General features: G+C 37.2%; 1 protein-coding gene across 8 annotated transcripts in view; it reads left to right on the plus strand.

Annotated features, from left to right (window-relative positions):
• Akap13 (A-kinase anchoring protein 13) overlaps positions 1 to 21,111 on the plus strand; it is a 283,132-nt gene that overhangs the window by 88,272 nt on the left and 173,749 nt on the right. For all 8 annotated transcript variants that reach the window (XM_045145632.1, XM_045145633.1, XM_045145636.1 and 5 more), the window contains exon 3: positions 11,010 to 11,157. In XM_045145632.1, coding sequence (XP_045001567.1) covers positions 11,010 to 11,157 — 148 coding nt within the window. The remainder of the gene's footprint in view (positions 1 to 11,009; positions 11,158 to 21,111) is intronic.

Here is a 21,111-nt window from a genome sequence, read left to right on the forward strand (position 1 = left end):
GTCTAGGTGTCCCTCTTTAAGTCAGCAACAGAACAAGAGAATAAGCTGCTTTGACACCTGACTTCAGAGGGGAGGGAACCACTGCTAGTGGGCAGACACAGGGTGATATTATGTAATTACTTATTACCAATAATTAACAAAAATATTTTTGGTCTCTGTATTTGAAATTGATATTTTTCCTATTCCAAAAGGGAGAATATATCTGTGTTGACCTAATTATTTTAGGAGTTCCACAGAGTTGTGAAACAGTCCTGAAAGAGGGAGAGGCCAGTTTGAAAGCCAACACCCTCCTTCCTACCAATTTAGCTTTGATTAAGAACAGAGTGAAAGCAGAGTTGGACATTTCAACAGGAAAAACTTGTAAGATCTTAAAATTATCTTCTTTTTAGAGTAAAATTTCTCATTAAATGATTTCTAAACTACTTGTAATTTTATTGCTTTTCACCTGAAGTTTCAAAATTCTCTCTTTTAGGGGAAAAAAGCTACTTCACAGAGAACTCAACAGATTTATTGGGCGCCATCTGCTGGTTTTACTCCAGTAAACACATGGTCCCTGGAAATCTAAGAATTTGCCTGTATCTTAGCATTGCAGAATTATAAAGTTGGAAGTCAGTATCAACTTGGATTATTAGTATTATTGTTTGGTTTTTTTTTGTTTGTTTTTGTTTTTTCAAGGTAGGGTCTCGCTCTAGCTCAGGCAGACATGGAACTATGAAGTTTCAGGGTGGCCTTGAACTCATGGCAATCCTGATACCTCTGCCTCCTGAGTGCTGTGATTAAAGGCATGCGCCACCGCACTCGGCTAGTATTACTCTTCTTTAATGGACTTTTAAAATTTATTTTAAGAGATTATCATGTTGGAGACATGGCTTGGTGGTTAAGCTGCTTACCTGCAAAGCCTAAGAACCCAGGTTCGATACCCCAGTACCCATGTAAGCCAGGTACACAAGGTGGCACATATGTCTGGAGTTCATTTACAGTAGCTAGTGGCCTTGCCTTGCTCATAGCCCCATAAATAATAAGATATTTTTAAAAATTAAAGAATTATCATCATTAATATCACTTTGAGATAGGATCTCACTCTAGCCCAGGCTGACCTAAACTCATTCTTTTTTTTTTTAGCTGGCCTTATACTCATGTTAATCCTCTTACCTCAGCCTACTGTGTGAGCCATCATATCCAGGTTTGTAGTTCCAATTAAAGCAAGTTACTTTGGGCTGGAGAGATGGTTGGTTAAGGTGCTTACCTTCAAAGCCTAACAACCCAGGTTCAATTCTCAAGTACCCATGTAAGCCAGATGCACAAGGTGGTGCATGTGTCTGGAATTCATTTGCAGTGACTAGTGGCCCTGATGTGCCCCTTCTCACCCCATCTCAAATAAGTAAATAAATAAGTTCCTTCAGCACTGAGAAGAGGGATGCTTTGGGCTGAAATATATATTCATGTGTGTGTGTGTGTGTGTGTGTGTGTGTGTGTGTATGTATATATATATATAGATATAGATATATATACATACATACATATACATACATACATATACATACATACATACATACATACATACACATATACACATACATACATACATACATACATACATACATACATACATATATATATATATGCAAGGTCATTGTAGAGTTCTCATTGGCCAGTATCTTTTTTTTTAATTTTTTTCATTTTTATTTTTATTTACTTATTTGAGAGCAACAGACAGAGAGAGAAAGAGGCAGAGAGAGAGGAAGAGAGAATGGTTGTGTCAGGTCCTCCAGCCACTGCAAACGAACTCCAGACACGTGCCCTTGTGCATCTGGCTAATGTGGGTCCTGGGGAATCCAGCCTCAAAGTGAAGTCCTTAGGCTTCACAGACAAGTGCTTAACTGCTAAGCCATCTCTCCAGCCCTTGCCAGTATCTTTATCTGGCAAAAGATTAGTGTGGCTGATAGAAAAGTCAATTTTAAATGTCAAAATTATATACCTGTTTTCCAACAGTGAAATTAACCAAGGTCAGTATCTGTCATGTTTGTCACAGATGTTAAAATCAATAAATTTCTCAGTTGATTTCTCTTTGTTACCTAAGGTACTTTGAGGAATCTTTTTAAATTAATTTTTTAAAACTAACTATGATTTGCAAAGAGAGAGGTAGAAGGGAGAGAAAGAGAAAGAAATTGGCAGGCCAGAGCCTCCTTTCACTGCAGCTGAACATCAGATGCATGTGCCATTCTGTGTAGCTGGTTTTTCATGGGTATGGAAGAATTGAACCCAGCCATCAGAACTTAAAAGGAAGTGCCCTTAACCACGGAACCCTATCACCAGCCTTAAGGCATCTTTTAAGAAAGGCTATGTATGTAAAAATGTCATTTGAATAGGCTTTATCCCAAGGGACCTGAGTATAAGTATTTTTCTCCTGTGAGAGCTATGAGAAAAGCTGTAAGTAAAATGGACCAGAGTGGTCCTGCTATGTTCCCCTTTTATCAGAAGTATTTTTGAGTGTTAGTATTTTAGATGATTTATTAGGGACTTCAGAGCTCAAATTTGGCAAACTCAGAACATTAGATTGTAGATATTTTAATTTCTCATCCACTCATCTTATTTAAAATACACCGAAGAGAGAGAGAGGCTGATTATTTACAGCTAGTTAGGAATTCATTCATCCATCCAACATTTATTGAGCATGTCGTTCTCAATCCCCCAACTCAGATAATTATACTGTTAGAATGTATACATTTATGTAAAATTTATACATCATAGATATTAAAATGAGCCAGCCATAGCTGGGCTTGGTGGCACACGCCTTTAATCCCAGCACTTAGGAGGCAGAGGTAGGAGGATCACCTTGATTTCAAGGCCACCCTGATACTACATAGTGAATTCGAGGTCAGCTTGGGCTAGAATGAAACTCAAAAAAAGAGTTAGCCAGTAACTGGTGCTATAGGAAAAATTATACAGAGCAAGATACATGAGAAGAGTCAAGTCAGGAGAGCTCTTAATTTATCATAGTCAAAGAAACTGTCACTGATATGAGCACATTTGAAGGACAGTGATCATTATGTTAAGGATAATTGTATTTGATTTCTTTTTTTTTTTTTTTTTCTTTGAGGTAGGGTCTCACTCTGGTCCAGGCTGACCTGGAATTAACTCTGTAGTCTCAGGGTGGCCTTGAACTCACGGCGATCCTCCTACCTCTGCCTTCCAAGTGCTGGGATTAAAGGTGTGCGCCACCACGCCCGGCTGTATTTGATTTCTAATAGCCATGGTAATGAAGTACACTAGAGATGTTAATGGCTCCTCTTGGTTTAGAGTATAATGTTTGGAATTCTTTCCTCTTCTACTTCATGTTTCTGATGGTCAAGCCATGCACATTGCTCCTTTTTCTGCCTACTGGGCTTATACTTGTTTTTCTGAGATTTAGTTTTAGTTTTACTTTCTTTGTCTGTTCCTTCTGAGGAAAAGGGAGCATAGTTTTCATCATATGAACACAGTAAAATAAAAATTTGGTCTGACTTGTAGCTGCTTAGTAGAGAGATTTCCTAGCATGTGTAGGATATTAGGTTCTCCAACACTAACAGCCCCCTCCCTCTAAAAATGTTTATTAGGCAGGAGTTTGCAAACCTACACCCTGTGAGCCACTTGCTCACCATCTGTTTTTAAAAACAAAGTTTTATTGAACCTCAAGTATGCGTTTTTTTTTTTTTCCTTCAGGGTGTTGCCTGTGTCTGCTTTTGGGCTAGAAAAGTAGAATTGACTAGTATGAAACTGATCATATATATGTTCCACAAAGCCTAAAATATTTACCATCTGGATCTTTTCAAGGAAAGTTTGCCAATTCCTCTATCAGACTCGAGATCAGTTCCTGCATGGCAGAAACCCTGCTGTAATCTACAGAGAGTGCCATGTTCTTAGGATGAGAACAGAAACTTGTCCAGAAACCACAGTGAAGGCAACCATGTTCCCCAGCATCTGACTTTGCCTTCACCCTAAGATAGAGGGCTTGACATTCTTCTGGTGAATCAGTTTTGAATTCACCAGAGCTAATGACAGGTGGTGGTCTTGTGGCTGAGAGCACAAAATATTGGAACAGGTGTTGTCCGCTTGTTTCCAAAAGCAGCAATAAGTGGGTGTGGAGACAGTAGTGTTGATCTCCCCTCTCCAGCCCCCATGCCCTGTATCAGGCTTCTGCAGTCCTCAACTGGTACAGGTGGGCATTTGTTACCAGAGAAGCTTCCAGTTTGCCTCATATAAGATCTCTGTTTAGGAGTAAGGAGCAAGAGTGTGGACCATAGGCCTTGGGGGGAGCGATTTCTCCATCTGTCTTTGAGAGCAGAAACCTTCTTTTGTGACATTTTTCTTTGTCCATTTGCTATCTTGTGTCTTGGATTTCAGTATGTTATAGTTAAAGCATTTCAAACTAAAATGAACTGGGAGGGCCAGGCAGTGAGCTTTTGTTTTTCTCAGGTACTTGTAGAATTTAGATAAGTGATTGGGAAGGATCACCCAAGCACCCATCTAAGGGGGAAGGTGGTAGTATTGTATTGCATCTGTTCCTTTGTCCATAATTTCCTTATTTTTTTCTCACAAAGAAACCATAGTAATTCTTTTAAATTGTTAATGACATTATGTTGCTTTCCCTCTACACTCCCCACAGTAATTTGATATCATCTTCAAAATAAAGTAGTAGCTTCCTCTAGGTCCTATGATCTCCTCAGCGTAGGCTTTTGACTAGGAAATTTGACTGCTATAGTGCCTTAGCTGACTCTTCTCAGTGTGTACTTACAGGAAGGAAGAAGGGAGGAAGGGATACACTGGGCAGATAGTATTCTTATTATGAATAACATTTTAAGCTTCAATTTTTAAAATGAATTTTTTGGTTCAACTCAACAAATATTTAGCACTTCCTATAGGTAAGGCCTTTAAAAGAGTTCTTTTAGTTTCCCTTTTTTTAATGGATAATTTTTTTTTTTATTGACAACTTCTATACTTACAATAAACAATGATAATTCCGTCCCTGACTTTCACAACTACCCTCTCCATCATATCCTCTCCCTCTATTAGTCTCTTTTATTTTGATGTCATTGCATTTTCCTCCTATTTTGAGGGTCTTTGAAGGCATTGCGAGGTTGTGGATATTGAGGTCAATTTCTGTCTGGATGTTTGCTTTGTAGTGTAGTGCTTGCAGGGCAGTTCGCAGAGCATAATATATGCATTTAGCCAGACAAGAGCAGGCTTTACACCCTTGGTTTTTGGATATGCCATTATCCAAAGAAGTAGGCTTTCATATGTCTTATTCACAATATCTTAAATTTTGATTGCCCCCCCCCCCACTCTTATTTTACTGAGTCTCTTTCCCTGGCCTTACTTAGGCCTTTCCCCTCCCTGTAATCTGTTCTTCCACTTACACATATATAATACCATCCCCTTAAGTCCTTTCCTTTCCTCCGTCCCTTATAGCCTTTTTCTTTTTTTAAAGCTTACTGGCTTCTGCTACTGATTTTTTGGTCCAGCTCACATCAAAGTCTGAACATTTTAGGTAGGATCCACATATGAGAGAGAACATGGGATGTTTGACTTTCTGGGTCTGGGTTGCCTCACTTAGTATAATCCTTTCTAGGTTCATCCATTATCCCTGCAAATTTCATAATTTCATTTTTCTTTAACACCAAATAGACTTATGTTGTATAAATGAACCACATATTTATTATCCATTCATCTGTTAAGGGACATCTAGGCTGTTTCCATTTCCTAGCTATTGTAAATAGAGCAGCAATAAATATGGTTATGTATTTCTAAGGTAGTGAAAAGAGTCCTTCGTATATATGAGTATGTGTACTATAGATGGATCATAGGGTAAGTGTACTTTTAGCTGACTCAAGAACCTCCACACTGATTTCCACAATGTCTGTACCAGACTACATTCCCACCAAGAGTGTAGAAGGGTTCCCCTTTTTCCACATCTTTGCCAATATTTATTGTAATATGTTTTCTTGATGATTGCCACTCTGACTGGAGTGAGATGGAATCTCAAAGTAGTTTTAATTTGCATTTCCCTGATGGCTAAGGATGTAGAGTATTTTAGGTGTTTATACTTCATCTGCATTTCTTCTTTTGAGAATTCTTGTTTAGTTCCATAGCCCAATTTTTAATTGGGTTGTTTGATTTCTTACTGTTTTTTTTAGTTCCTTATATATTCTGGATATTAATCCTTTGGCAGATGTATAGCTGGCAGAGATTTTCTCCTATTCTGTAGGTTGTCTGTTTGCTCTGCTAACAGTATCTTTTGCTGTACAAAAGCTTTGTAATTTAATGAGATCTCAGTGGTTGATTAGCAGTTTTATTTCCTGAGTAATTGGGGTTATAGTCAGAAAGTCATTGCCTATGCTGTTATGTTAAAGGGTTTCCCTACTTTTTCCTCTAGCAATTTCAGAGTTTCAGGGCTAATATTAAGGTCCCTGATACATTTGGACTTGATTCTTATTCATAGAGAAAGACAGGGATCTATTTTCATTCTTCTACATATAGACATCCAATTTTCCCAGCACCACTTGTTGATGAAGCTGTCTTTTCTCCAATAAATTTTTTTGGTGTTTTTGTCTCAGATGGCTGACAAAGACAGGACAAAAAAAGGCTATTACAGACCAGCCTCCCTCATGAACATAGATGGAAAAATTCTCAACAAAATATTTGCAAATGGAATAAAAGAACTTATCAGCAAGATCATTCACCCCAGCCAAATAGGCTTTATTCCAGAGATGCAGGGGTGGTTCAACATACACAAATCAATAAATGTAATTCAGTATATAAATGGCCTGAAGGACAAAAATCACCAGATCATCTCAATAGATGCAGAAAAGGTATTTGACAAAATCCAACATCCATTTGTGGTAAAAGTCCTACAGAAACAGGGAATAGAAGAAACATATCTCAACATAATAAAGGTTATTTATGACAAACCTACAGCCAACATAATACTAGATGGGGAAAAATTTGTAGCTTTTCCACTAAAATCAGGAACAAGACAAGGGTGCCAATGTCCCCACTTTTATTTAATATAGTACTGGAAATCTTGGCTGTAGCAGTAACACAAGAGACACTCATAAAAAGGTTGCAAATGGGGCTGGAGAGATGGCTTAGCGGTTAAGCGCTTGCCTGTGAAGCCTAAGGACCCCGGTTCGAGGCTCGATTCCCCAGGTCCCACGTTAGCCAGATGCACAAGGGGGCGCACGCGTCTGGAGTTCGTTTGCAGAGGCTGGAAGCCCTGGCGCGCCCATTCTCTCTCCCTCTATCTGTCTTTCTCTCTGTGTCTGTTGCTCTCAAATAAATAAATTAAAAAAAAAACTTTAAATAAAAAGGTTGCAAATGAGAAAGGAAGAGATCAGATTATCATTATTTGCAGATGATATGATTCTATTCATAAAGAACCCTGAGGACTCTTGACGGCAAATTGTTAGAGCTGATAAACACTTTTAGCAATGTAGCAGGATACAAAATAAACACAGAAATCAGTTGCTTTCCTACGTATACTAACAACGAACAGGCAGAGTGTGATATCAGGGAATCTGTCCAACTCAAAGTTGCCTAAAAAAAAGTTACCCAGGAATAAACCTAATAACTAAGGAAGTGAAGGATATTTATAATGAAAACTAAAACACTCGAGAGAGCAACTGCAGAAGAAACTAGGAAGTGGAAAGACATCCCATGTTCTTGGATTGGAAGAATCAATATTGTGAAAATGTCAGTCTTACCAAAAGCAATCTATACATTAATACAATTCCCATTAAAATTGCAATGATGTTCTTCACAGAAATAGAAAATACAATCCCAAAATTCATTTGGAAGCACAAAAAAAAAAAAAATCTTGAATACCCCAAACTATTTTGAGCAACATAAATAAGGTCGTTGGTATCACCATACCCAGTTTTAATCTATATTACAAAGCCATATTTATAAAACAGTATGGTACTGGCACAAAACAGATATGTAGATCAGTGGAACAGAATAGAGGACCCAGATATTAATCCAGGCAGCTTCAGGTTCACACTCATCCTTTTGTTTTACTGTCCCCATGCAGACAATGGTCACTTTAAATAAATTATTATTTTTTAAATAGTGTCATTGTTCTTTTTGTTTCATTTTTAGGTCATCTTGCTTCATTCATTCATATATATATATATATATATATGTATGTATATATATATATATATGTATGTATGTATATGTGTGTGTGTGTGTGTGTGTGTGTGTGTGTGTGTGTGTGTATGTATGTATGTATAAAAAAATCAAGCTGGTTTTGCTCCTCTGTTCTTTACTCATTTTCCTTTCCTGAGAAAAATCTTCGTAGACTGTCTATTGTTTTTAACGTGTAGCTTTGTCTTTCTCCTGCTTCCCTGGCATATTGTACCATATGAAACTGTCTCTTTTCTTACTTTAAATATATGGGTTCAAGTATGGATCTTTCAGTTTTCCATTTATAATCGACCTAAGCTAGCCCCTAATATCTTTTCACTTAGTTATTGAACAGCTTTCCAAGTCTAGACATGTGTTGTATCAAGTGCCTAAAATGGGACAGTTTTTCTAAGCATGAGAAACACTTTTGCAGTGGGAAAGTGCACACATAAACATAGCTGCTTGAGTCTGTCATACATCCCTGGGACCAGCAACTGTTAGGCCTGGATTTAAATTTATCCTAAATCTAATCATTCTTCCTTATAGCCCTCCCTTCTGTCTTCCTTATAGCACCCCTTTCTTCTAAACTCTGATAGTGCCTTGGGGTTTAATTCTATGCTTGCTGTTTAATATGCATTTCTTGTATTGATAATTACCTTTTTACACAAACTTGGAAATTCTGCTTGGATTTGTACCTCCACTTTCCCGTTTTTAGCTTGTTTTCAGTAAGGGCCGTACTTGAGATCCTCATTACTGAAATGGGGGCTTCAGCTCTGGGTAGTAGGTCAGTGTTGGATGGCTTTGCTTTCTTTACACTCCCGTGAATGACATTTACTGTTTACATACCAATAAATAAGTCTATTGGTAAACATACTATGTACATTATTTTTTTTACTGTGTAAGGGGTGGTTGGTGCCCAGTTTCAAGGGATCTATACAGAGGTTATTGTTACTGTCAGAGCTCTGCATATATGTATGCTGAGGGTGGCCCACATTCTCAGTCCTTACTATCATTAACTTAATTCCTTTGAGCTTTGCTTTCTTTAAATTGTTTTGCTTTAAAATTTTTACTTAGAAATAATTTTGAGCTGGATGTTGTAATACACATCTTTAGGCCCCGCATTCAGAAGACTTAAATTACTGGACTCAAGTGAGACCCTGCCTAGATTTTCAGTGTTTATGAAAAAACTGCCAGTGGCTTCATATGCTTCTAGGCTTACTAGTGTGGCCACAGGTTTGCATGGTTCTCTGATGGACCTTATTGTTGCTAAAATGGAAAAGAAAAGAATGTTCTAAATAAATAAAAATTCTTCCCTCTAAGTTTGATGTTTTAAGTGGCCAGGCTTTCCCTGAACTATTTTTTTCAATAGATCATTATTAGGATTTGTGGAATATTAAATCTCAGTGCCTTAAAAGTTTGTTTTGTTAGCTTATGGTTGTGGCACAAATTCAGTATTTATAATTGAAAGACTAGTAATTAGGACTCTGTTTTATAGAGCATACTTACCCTAGCTCTAAGCCTCAACAACAACAACAAAACTTACAAAAACTGATAAAAGAATATTTGCAGCTAAAGGACAACGATTTCTTTCTCAGTAGTCACAAAGGCATGCACAGACTTATTGACACAATGATATTAATGGAGGGATGGATAAAGAACATGCAAAGCAGGTGGTCATGATACAAAATTTCAATCTGTTTTCATATATTAATTATAAAGGGGAAAAGTTTGCTTGCATTTATCTATTCAAGGAAAATTAAGTTAGTAATCTAATTAAAAATCTTCGTAAGTGGATGTAGCAGTTACCTTCCTGTTGCTTGGACAAATACCTGACAGAAGCAGGTTATTGGGGAGGAAAAGGTTAATTTCAAGTTTACCCATTTTTTTGTTTGTTTGTTTGTTGGTTTTTTTGAGGTAGGGTCTCACTCTAGCTCATGCTGACCTGGAATTCACTGTGTAGTCTCAGGGTGGCCTTGAACTCATGGCGATCCTATCTCTGTCTCCAGAGTGCTGGGATTAAAGGCGTTGACTGCTGGGATTAAAGAAGTTTGCCACCACGCCTGGCTAGGCTTTCACTTTTGAAGGAAAATTTCATCATGCAGAGAAAAGCATAGCAGAGTTCACATCTTCATGTATCAGTAGCATAGAGGGAAAGCAGCAGGAGCGCGCTACCTCTGAACATCCAGTGAGCGACACTTGTCAACCCCAAGGTCACCCTCAGCAGCACAACTTCTCCAGCAAGGTTCTACTTCTCAAAGGCTCCACCAACTGGGGACTAAGTAGGAAGCTTGAGGCTCTTATATGGGGGTGGGCGAGCATTTTACACAGTGGAATTGGAGTCGACACTAACATTTACACACAAATCTAGAGTCCTTCACTTTTGTTGGAGAGTAGGTAGACTGGGTAATTAATTGTGGGATGTAGAATTTAGCAAATTAACAAATTAATGTTGCACAAGAAAACAGTAGCTGAGAAACATTCTATGTCTTAAAAACATAATCTCACTCTTAACCTATATTGTTATCTTGTTTGCTATTTAACAACCTCTGCTAAAATGGAAGTTTAAAAAATACAGAGATCTTACTTATATTCAGTCTCATTTTGTACTCTCAATGCCTAAAAGGGTACCCAGTCAATATTTTTGTGTTTGTATCAACATGCAGTAGGGACTGGAAATGAAGGTGAGTGGTGGAGCTCCGGCCTACACTATACAAAACAAAATGAAAACCTGTTAGAACCAGAGGTTCAGTGTCAGTTTACATTTGAATTTTCTTTAAAGGTACTTTAGAAAGGTAGGCTCCCAGAGGAACCTTGCTAACAAAAACTTATTATACCTTTTCCTTTCCTAGGGTGACTGTGTTGTTACGGTACTGCTTGCTGAAGAGGATAAAGTTGAAGAAGATGTTGTTTTTTACTTAGTGTTTTCAGGTTCCACTCTTCATCACTGCACAAGCACTCGAAAAGTCAGTTCTGATACATTAGAGACCATTGCTCCTGGTAAGTGTCTGAATGAATCTTTTATAGATCCTTTACTGGCCTTTTTTAAAAAAAAGTTTTAAATTTTTATTTCCCCCTTTTTTGACAAGGTTTGGCTCTAGTTGAAGCTGACCTGAATCTCTATCCTTTTGCTTCAACCTCCTAAGTGCTGGGAATACAGGCTCACACAGCCACATTTTGCTTTTGTACTAGTACTTGAACAATTTTTAAAAAGAATTATTTATTTGAGAGAAAGATATAGAGAAACAAAACAGAAAGTATGGCCATGTCAACGCCTACCACTTTGAACAAACTCTAGACACAAGGAGCCTGGCTAGGAGCCACTTTGTGCATCTGGCTTTACATGAGGAATCGAACCTGGGGTGTTAGGCCTTTCCAAGCAAGTGTGTTTGAACTGACCCGTCTTCCTAACCCTTGAATGCTTTTTAAAATGTTGATTATTATAGAGTGATAGTAAGAATAAGTCAGGTTAACATAACTATTGTCAGATCTCTAAATACATAGGTACTACATTTAGTTTATCTTTCCTCTCCACACAACTCTGAACTTAAGTAGAAGTAAGTAAAATAAATTGATGTTATAATTTGAATTAAAAAATCAGGAGCATCGAAAATGTTAATTTATGAAATGTTGAAATTTGGAAAAAAATTAAAGCTCTAGAAAATTAAAAATCCACATGTCGTTATTATGATGGAACTGCAGCTTTTATTTTGAATTTCATGGTGACAAAACCAAAAAGCTAAAATACATTCAGTAAGACATTTCTCATCTGTGGAATACAAAAATTTATAATATCTTTCAAAAACCAAATTTGTCCCCAATTTACGAATCCTAGGTCATTATGGAATGAATGCTTAATCAGTATTGGTTGCATTTATAAGTTTAAACAGAATTTAAAAATTTCTGTACAAGTCATGTGGATATTGTTATATTTAGTACACACAGATGATAAAGTGATGCTTACCTTTTGTCTTGTCTCAGCATGTGACATTGTGTTGATCAGTGTTTGGAGATGAGTTTCTTTCCTCAGTTGGGCTTGCTTTAAAGTTAACAGTTGACTGATTTGCATCAGATTTTAGAAGAGTACATTTTGAGGGCAAATTTCTAATAATGTTGACAGTTTAATAATTTCCCCTTGGAGAATAAAATTGATATGGCTAAACTGCCAACATGTTTAGCAGTTATGTTTTGCTGGTTTGGGTATCATAAGAATTATTAGCAAGTACTTTGATTTTCTGGTTTTACCAGGTTGGATCAGTTTGCCATTTTTTCATTGCTGTGTTATTTTCATATAAATGCTTTTATGTCTGTTATCTACAGAATTCTTTGGATTATGCCCTTTTGAGAATTGCTGTTACAGCAATTAAAAATCACACAATTTTTTAAATTTATTTACTTATTTAGAGGGTGGAAGAGAATGAGTACACCAGGGCCTCCTGCCACTGCAAACAAACTTCAGACACATGCACTACGTTGTGCATCCGGCTTACGTGGGTACTGGGGAATTGAGCCTGGGTCCTTAGGCTTCACAGACAAGCACCTTAACCACCAAGCCATCTCTCCAGCCCTGAAGACCACATTTGTTTTTACCTAATTGTTAAAAATGATTCTGAGAAACAGGATTTATGAAGATTTGTAGACAGTTCCTAGGAATTCCCCCCCCCCCCAGATTTCTAGGGATAGGAAATATAAGAAGGTGGCCAGGACAGGTAACAATTTCCTTTCTGAGGAGTATTAAATAGCCTTCTCTGTTACTCCACAGCCATCTTATTTCCTATGATGCATATCATATTGTAAAAGCTTATCTGGAACTTGAGATCTGCTCTCTCACAGGTGCCATTCAATATTACCATCTCTAAACTAATGTGGGTCATCTCTTTGACTGCAGTGTGTTGCCTATACACTTAGAAGAGAATAAGAAAGAATATTAAAGTAGATACTAAGAAAATATAAGTAAATTTGAGAAAGGGCAAGAATAGCATAGACGTAGTTCTGGGTCCTAGCTGTGATATGCAATAACAGCCCCCCTTCCTCTGGCAGTTTCTTGGTTAAGAGGCATTTCTCTGCATGCTGTTAAACATTCACCAGCAGAGGATTCTTAAATTAAGAAGGTGGCAGTTACTGTCTTTGGAGTTACAAACTAACTTCTTATGGCAGACTGGAACCCTAATGTTATGCCAGATTCTTGTACCTTTGCTCGAGGCTTTTTTTTTTTTTTTAAGAGAGAAATTGAACCCTGGCCAGCAGGCTTTGCAAGGAAGTGCTTTTAACTCCTGAGCCATTTCCCTGGTCATGTCTTGCTTTAAATGGCTTTTTTTTTTTTTTTTTTTTTTTTACCCCTCTTGTTTTTCTTTGAGTTCTTTGTATAATTCATTGTCAATGTTTTATAACATTTTTTTCTCTTACTAAAACCAGATGACTGATTGACTGTTAAAAGACAGTTACACTTTGATGTCAATAACCTCTTATCAAACAAAAATTTTCTGTAAAAGTGATTGAAAATATGAGATATTTCCAAAACGTCATCTAAAACAAAACTGAGACTTCAGATACCTCAATTATAATCATTTCCCATTTTTTTCTACTTTCTCACTTTTAGTAGAGATCAGGTGAGTTGGCTGGGTGTGGTTAGCACCTGCCATTAATCCCAGCACTTGGGAGGCAGAGGTACAAGGATTACTGTGAGTTTGAGGCAAGCCTGGGACTACAGAGTAAGTTCCAGGTTAGCTTGGGCTACAGTAAGATCCTACCTCAGGGTGGGGGAAGGGATTGTTTTGAGACACTATCTCACTTTGTATACCAGGCTGGCTTTAAACTTGCAGCAGCCCTCCTGAGTGCTAGAATTAGAACTGTGAGTCACTATGCCTTATTTTATTACCCTCACCTCTGTCTTTTCCTACAAGGAAATTACATTAAAAAGAGAGAATATTCACCACTGCTCTTCAACATAGTACCAGAAATACTAACCCAAGCAATAAGGCAGGAGAAAGATATAAAATTGAAGTCAAACTAACCCTATTTGTAGATGGCCAAGTTTTCTGTTTAATTATAAAAAAAAGTTCCACTGCTACCCATTCTTCAAAAGGCCACTGATGTGAAATTCTCACAAATACTTCACAGTATGTGAGGTTAATTTTGAGAAATTATATTTGAGAGAATTCTCTGAGTTCTCTTCAGTTTTATCCTGGACATTTTTCATGCTTCTCCTGGGAGTCTTCAATTGATCCTCTTACTGAAGACTTTGCATTAATGGTTTGAGAAGTCCTTTATCAACTGAGGTCACCTTGATTTTTTAAAACTTTTTTAAAACATTGTTTTTATTTATTTATTTATTAATTATTTGAGGGGGGGGGGAGGGAGAGAATGGGAGCACCCAGGCCTCCAGCCCCTGCAAACGAACTCCAGATGCATGCGCCCCCTTGTGTATCTGGTTCATATTGGTCCTGGAGAATTGAACTGGGATCTTTTGGCTTTGCAGGCCAATGTCTTAACTGCTAAGCAATCTCTCTAGCTCTAAAATATTAATTTTATTATTTATTTGAGAGAGACAGAGAATGGGTGCACCGGGGCTTCCAGCCATTGCAAAGGAAATCCAGACCCATGCGCCACCTTGTGTAGCTGGCTCATATGGGTTCTGAGGAATTGAACCTGTGTCCTTTGGGTCTGCAGACTTAACGCCTTATCCTCTAAGCCATCTCTCTAGCCCCACCTTGACTTTTGAAAAAAAATTGCTTTTTTTTTTTTTCCTGAGGCAAACCCAATATTCTAGCCTTTTGTTTTTAATGAAGAGGTGCAGGGATGAATATGAGAATGAATTGGAATACCCAGGACCTCCAGCCATTGCAAACGAACTCCAGATTTGTGTAGCTCCTTGTATGCACATGTGACATTGCACACTTGCATCACTTTGTGCATCTGGTTTACATGGGACCTGTAGAGTCAAATGTGTCCTTAGGCTTGGCAGGCAAGGGCTATAATTGCTAAACCATCTTTCCAGCCCAGAATTTTTTTTTTAAATACAATAAGCTTGAGTTTTTATCCTACACCCTTGAGAATTCCACTGTGAATTTCTCGATGCTTTGTTTTCTTGGTTGATTGTAGTAAAGAGCCACTGTTACTCCCTGTTCCTGTTGCTCTTCTATTAGAGTTGGAAATTTGTTCCTTCCTGATGTCTCCTGTTGTGTAACACTGAAGTTTAGGAAATTGGGGGAGTTCACTGAGGGAAATATGGAATTAAATAGTCAAATCTTTTAAACCTTTTTAAAAAGAGAGATTATAAAGTCTGGTGTAGTGGCACATGCTTATAGTTCCAGCACTCAAGAGGTAGAGGCAGAATGATCAGAAGTTAAGGGCCATCATCCTCTGCTTCATGAAACCCTATTTAAAAAATCTAAAACAGAGGAAAAACATATTTTTTAAGGACAGTATTTAAAGAAGTTGTAAAAGTTTTAAAGTAAATTTGTATTGCCTATTTTCATTTGAAGGCTATAGATATATGCAGTTCATTTAAAAAAAAATAAATTTTTTTATGAGAGAGAGAGAGAATGAGAGAAATAATGAGGAGAATGGACACATAAGGACTTCTTGCCCTGCAAACAAACTCCAGACACATGTGCCAATTTGTGTATCTGTTGTTAAGTGGGTGCTGGGGAATTCATTCCAACACTGGCAGGCACTGGCAAGCAGATGCCTTGAACTGCTGAGCCATTTATCCCTGGAGCACTGCAGTTCATCTTGAAGGAGAGTTACACTCTACTTTTTATGCTCTTGAAGTGTTTGAATGTAAGAAGCATGCTGTAAGCAAATTATATGTAGTAATTTTTAATAAAACTAGATTGAAGACTTTGAAATTAATATTCTTCCTTAACTAAATCCATCTTTACACTAATTAAGACTAAGACGAACCAAATTTTGTAATAAAATACTACATTCTAAATACCTTTGAGATGGCTGGTTCAAGGGTATAATTTGCTATCAAACATGGAACTATGTTTACCTTTGTAGTGGTGGTCTCTTTGTTGTTTTTATGTGGGGGGAGGCTGCCCTGTGTATGTATAGCATGTACATGTGTGTGTGCATTTGTTAGGCATGCAGAGGCTATAGTAGAACATAAGATGCTGTTCTCTATTACTCTTCCTTGGTGGTTCCTTAAAATAGCCTTGTATAGAGCCTGGTGCTTCTATTTTCTGGCTGAGCAGCAAGCTCCATTGATTCTTCCGTGTCTGCACTCCCCCACACTGGGAGCTTTAGGTGTACATTGTCATATTCAGCCTTTTTACATGGGTGCTGAGGATTGACTGAGCTCCTCGTGCTTGCATGGCAAAATCTTTTAACCCAGTGAGCCATCTCCCTAGCCATGTTTTTTGAGACAGGGCCTCACTATGTAGCCCAGGCTATTAAAAGACCTTCCTGAGTACTGGGATCACAGATATGTACCACCAGGTCTGGTAAAATATTTTATAATATATGATAATAAAATACCTCATTGTTACTGCCTTATAAAATAGTGAAAGTAAATACAGTATCCTTTCAAGGTAATTCTGGGGATATTGGAATACTCTTGGGAATAATGTTTTATTGGATTCCGTTTTACAAGTCAAACCGAGTTTTAGACAAAGCACAATGATTTCAAAATTAGAAAAAAACAAAGTAGTATGTTTAGTAGATACTATTTTATGAAATGGGTCATGACAGAATTGCCATAAATGAACCCTTTTCAGAACATGAATTTAGTTACTTTTGGAATGCATGGCAGCAGTTCTAGCTTAGCAGTGAAACTATAAGTCTTTGTTGATGTTAAGTGAGATTCACCACTTCTTTATTTTTCTTTTTCTTTTCCCCTCATGTGTAAAGGAGGATACCTTATAAAGTAGATCATGAAAAGAATAAGCAACTGCCATGTTCATAAACCCCTCAGACTCAATGAAAAATTGCAAGTCCAGGTCTTTCCAAGTGGCCTACACTTAACAGCATGATATAACTTTCATTTCTTGTGAACTAGAACACTCTTAATTTTTTTAGCAGCAGAGGTCCAGAAATTATTAAACAAGACACACATTTGAAAAACTGTAAAGGCTAGTTCTTGATAGCTATGAGTGTGTATTTACAAAACCTTAACTTACTATCTATGCTGGTAAATCCAAATAATGGAAAAATAAACCATTAACTAGTTGAAGGTGAAAAAATTAATTGTACATTGTACTAATCCTGTTATAAGGAAGTTATATATTTTATTACCTTGGAATTGCATTCCTAGAGCATGCATTACAGTAAGACTGGTATGAATCCAGTGAGTATAAATTAGATAGAGGTGGTGTGTAAAAATTCATAATCTTTGCATATACAGTGCAGATACATATAAGTATATGGCATATCAATGAAATTAAAACTTCCTGATGTAAGAGTCATATAGGAGAAATGTCTAAAAGGGCTCCTGAGAGTGATGGTAGTGGGTAAAAAAGACTGAGAGGCGCTATGAAAAAGGTGTAGGTTGGAATATAGGAAATTAAATTTTTAGTACAAATTAGCTAGTCCTTCCTTCTTTAAAGAGCACATGATGTAATTCCTTCCTGTGCTTGCTGTTTTTTCCCTCTGTAATCAAGTATTCCTGTACATATGGAGACATTTTATAGACTTACCAAATCTGTACATTTACTGTTAGACTTTTCTTTGTAATCCTTTCTCAGAGTGTAGATCTACAGACTGAAATTTTTTTTTTCCTGCACTATACCCTAGCCATTTCATAAAGAATAAAAACATACCACATCCTTAAATACTTTGATGCCAGGCGGAGTATGAAAGCCATTACAATCCCCAGCCACTGACAACTAGTGTATCATTTCTCTTAGAGGATGACATCTGCGTAGGACTGGCCTTGGCTGGCCCACCAAGTACTTTTAAGCTCCCTTTTTAGATAGCAGTAAAACAAAGGCCTGATTGTTTCATCCTCTGAAAAGAAGGCCCAGATGGGATGTGTTCCACTTTTAGCTTTACAGGAAGTGAAGTAATTCTTGGTCATACTTCAGCACTTTTGTTTATGTATAGCAGTTTTTCTGTTTCCATGGATACAGAGGCTTTGTACAGTGATAAGTATGCAGGGAAGCTCTCTCAACCTCAGTCATACAAACCTCTGACCTGTAGAGCCTAAAAGAGGCATGCATTTGATGAATTCAAGAGGAACATTGACCATTTTTTTCCTTACCCCAGTTGCTTTTTGTGTTTTTATTTATTCTTTTTCCCGTTTATTTTTTCAGTTTTTAGTTGTTGGCTCATGCTGGCTAGTAAAACTTTTTTTTTTTTTTGGGGGGGGGGTTCAACGTAGGGTCTCACTCTAGCCTAGGTTGACCTGGAATTCACTCTGTTGTCTCTGGGTGGCCTTGAACTCACAGTGATCCTCCTACCTTTGCCTCCCAAGTGCTGGGATTAAAGGCATGCACCACCATGCCTGGCTAGTAAAACTCTTTATAAAAGGATCTATTGTTCTTGAGTTAAATGAACAGAAGCATTTTAGTTTACTAATCATCATCACTTGTTATGCCAGATGCTTTGTACATGGCCCTCTGATATTCTGATTATTTTGCAACTCATAAGGTTTTTGATATTCTCATATCATGAGCAAAGAAACAGTTTTCAAGGCTGAGTGACTTTCTCGGGATAGCCAAACCTGTCTGCACGAGAGCCTAGGGTCCCAAACTAGCATTTTCTATCTTTCTAGCTGACTGTCCATACTTTATTACTTCTTGTAATTTGCCCAGCTGGGAACCAATTGCTCTTAACCCATAATTTTTTTAAATTTGTTGTAAAATAAATGTACCTGACAGGTACATTCAGGGAGGAATTTAAAGTTTAGGCTATGTTTGTTTGATAATTTCTCTCCTTCTCTAAATCTTGTAAGATAGCTACTTTGAGAAAATTAGTGAAAATGTCACAATTTAACTCTTAAAAAAAAAAAATCTGAATCTTTATTTTCCTTTCCTATTACCAGGAAATTAAGTACAAAGAAAAACACCATGGAATTAGCCAGAAGTCTCGCTATTTCACTTTCGTACTATACTTCCTAGTTTTAATGTACAAAGTTAAATTGTGATTATTATATCATATTGGATGTAATTTTCCATTTCCATGCCTTTGTAGAATAGTTGTCAATTTTAATTACCTTCATTTGTTAAATGAAAGGCAGACATAAGACTAATATAGTTCCCACCACCATCACTAACATGTATCTAGAGCAAGTTTACAACAGCAAAACATTCTACATGTACATATGCAATGATTTAATTTTACAGGTGGGTCCATATTATACAATCATTAATCCAAAAAAATAGTAATTCCCTCCTCCCAGATACTTTGTCTGAAAGGCTAAAGGGCTCTAAAGCCAATCTTGAGTCTAATAATGATTTAGAGCTCTGACTGCCAATATTAGGTTGTTGATTTCCAGGCTGTAGGTGGGCAACTTTGTTCTTAACTGGTGGTAACACTTCTAATTTACTTTTTAATGGAGTCGTAGCTAAGAAATTCTTTCTTCTCCTCATTTTAATCCAGAAGATTTCTTTAGAAAAATAAGCCTGTAATCATACCAAACAATTTACAGGTTTATGTCAAATCTTAATTTCACTGACTCACAATTGCTCCTTCAGATTGTGAATTTGTGTTGTCTGAAATTAAAGTGGGTGGTTCTCCTAGATATCTGTTCCATGGCCTTCCATGATCTAACATTCATTTTAGTTTTATACAAATAGAGTTGACAGTGCCTCACTCATATATCTTCAACTCTTCACAAATTCTTCTGTGAAAGAAGCAGATGAGTCCCCCTGAACATTCTATCTCCCTTCTTCTCTGCCTCCCTTCCTCTCTCTTTCTTTTTGTGTGTGTACATACAGAAGGTGGTTGGATAGGCCAGTAAATGATGCTTGCTTTGTCTAGTGACTTCTTTTCTAACTCAGGTTTTCAGATTTCTTTGCATAGATCTGAGAAGAAGATTAGTAAGAAAGAATAAGGATTGTTTTGATGGCTAAGGGCAGAGGTTGTTGCTATTTTAGATTACTCTGAAGTCTTCTCTAGAGCACAGCAGGTTTAACTTTTGAAGAAAAATTGAATTTGGATCTCACATAATTTATAACAGATAATTGTGAAATTTTTGATTTTAGTATTTATTGACACTCAGCTACCCTAGAGTACTATTAGGAATTTATAAATTTGTCAATTATCAATAAATGAGCAATGCTTAGATCCATAACTACAATAAAATTGCCATCATAAGTACATACTATTTCTTTTTTTAGAGATACCTTTCTTCTTCTTTCTTTTTAAAAAAATTTTCTTTTGTTTAATTTTATTTATTTATTTGAGAGTGATAGAGAGAGAGAAGGGGAGAATGGGCATGCCAGTGCTTTCAGCCACTGCAAACGAACTCCAGATGCATGCTCCCCCTTGTACATCTGGCTAATGTGGGTCCTGGGGAATCAAGCCTCGAACTGGGGTCCTTAGGCTTCATAGGCAAGCGCTTAACTGCTAAGCCATCTCTCTTTAACAATATGGAAATATGGAAATGAAGTGGGTCAATGTGTATTTTTGGTGTGACACTACTAAAAGTTTCAAGAGAGTTCTTGCATATGACAGCATTTAACTTACTAGATAGACTAGGAGCTATTTAATAGTGTCAGGCTACCATGTTAATGAGATGACTATGCTTATTTTTTTCATAAACAAATTGTGGGCTGGGGAGGTACCTAAGTTGGTAAAGTTGGTACAAACATGAGCATCTGAGTTTGGATCCCCAGCTGAGCATAGTGGTATATGTCTATAATTCCATTCTGGTGTGGCAGGGGCAGAACACTCTGGGACTTGCTGGCTAGCTACTCTATAGACAAATCAGTGAGCTCCAAGTTCAGTGAGAAACCCAGTCTAAAAAATTAAAAAGTGGAAAGTGATTAAGGAACACAGCCCATATTGACC

Source organism: Jaculus jaculus, chromosome 3 (assembly GCF_020740685.1).
Source record: "Jaculus jaculus isolate mJacJac1 chromosome 3, mJacJac1.mat.Y.cur, whole genome shotgun sequence".
In the NCBI taxonomy this organism is placed as follows: Eukaryota; Metazoa; Chordata; class Mammalia; order Rodentia; family Dipodidae; genus Jaculus; species Jaculus jaculus.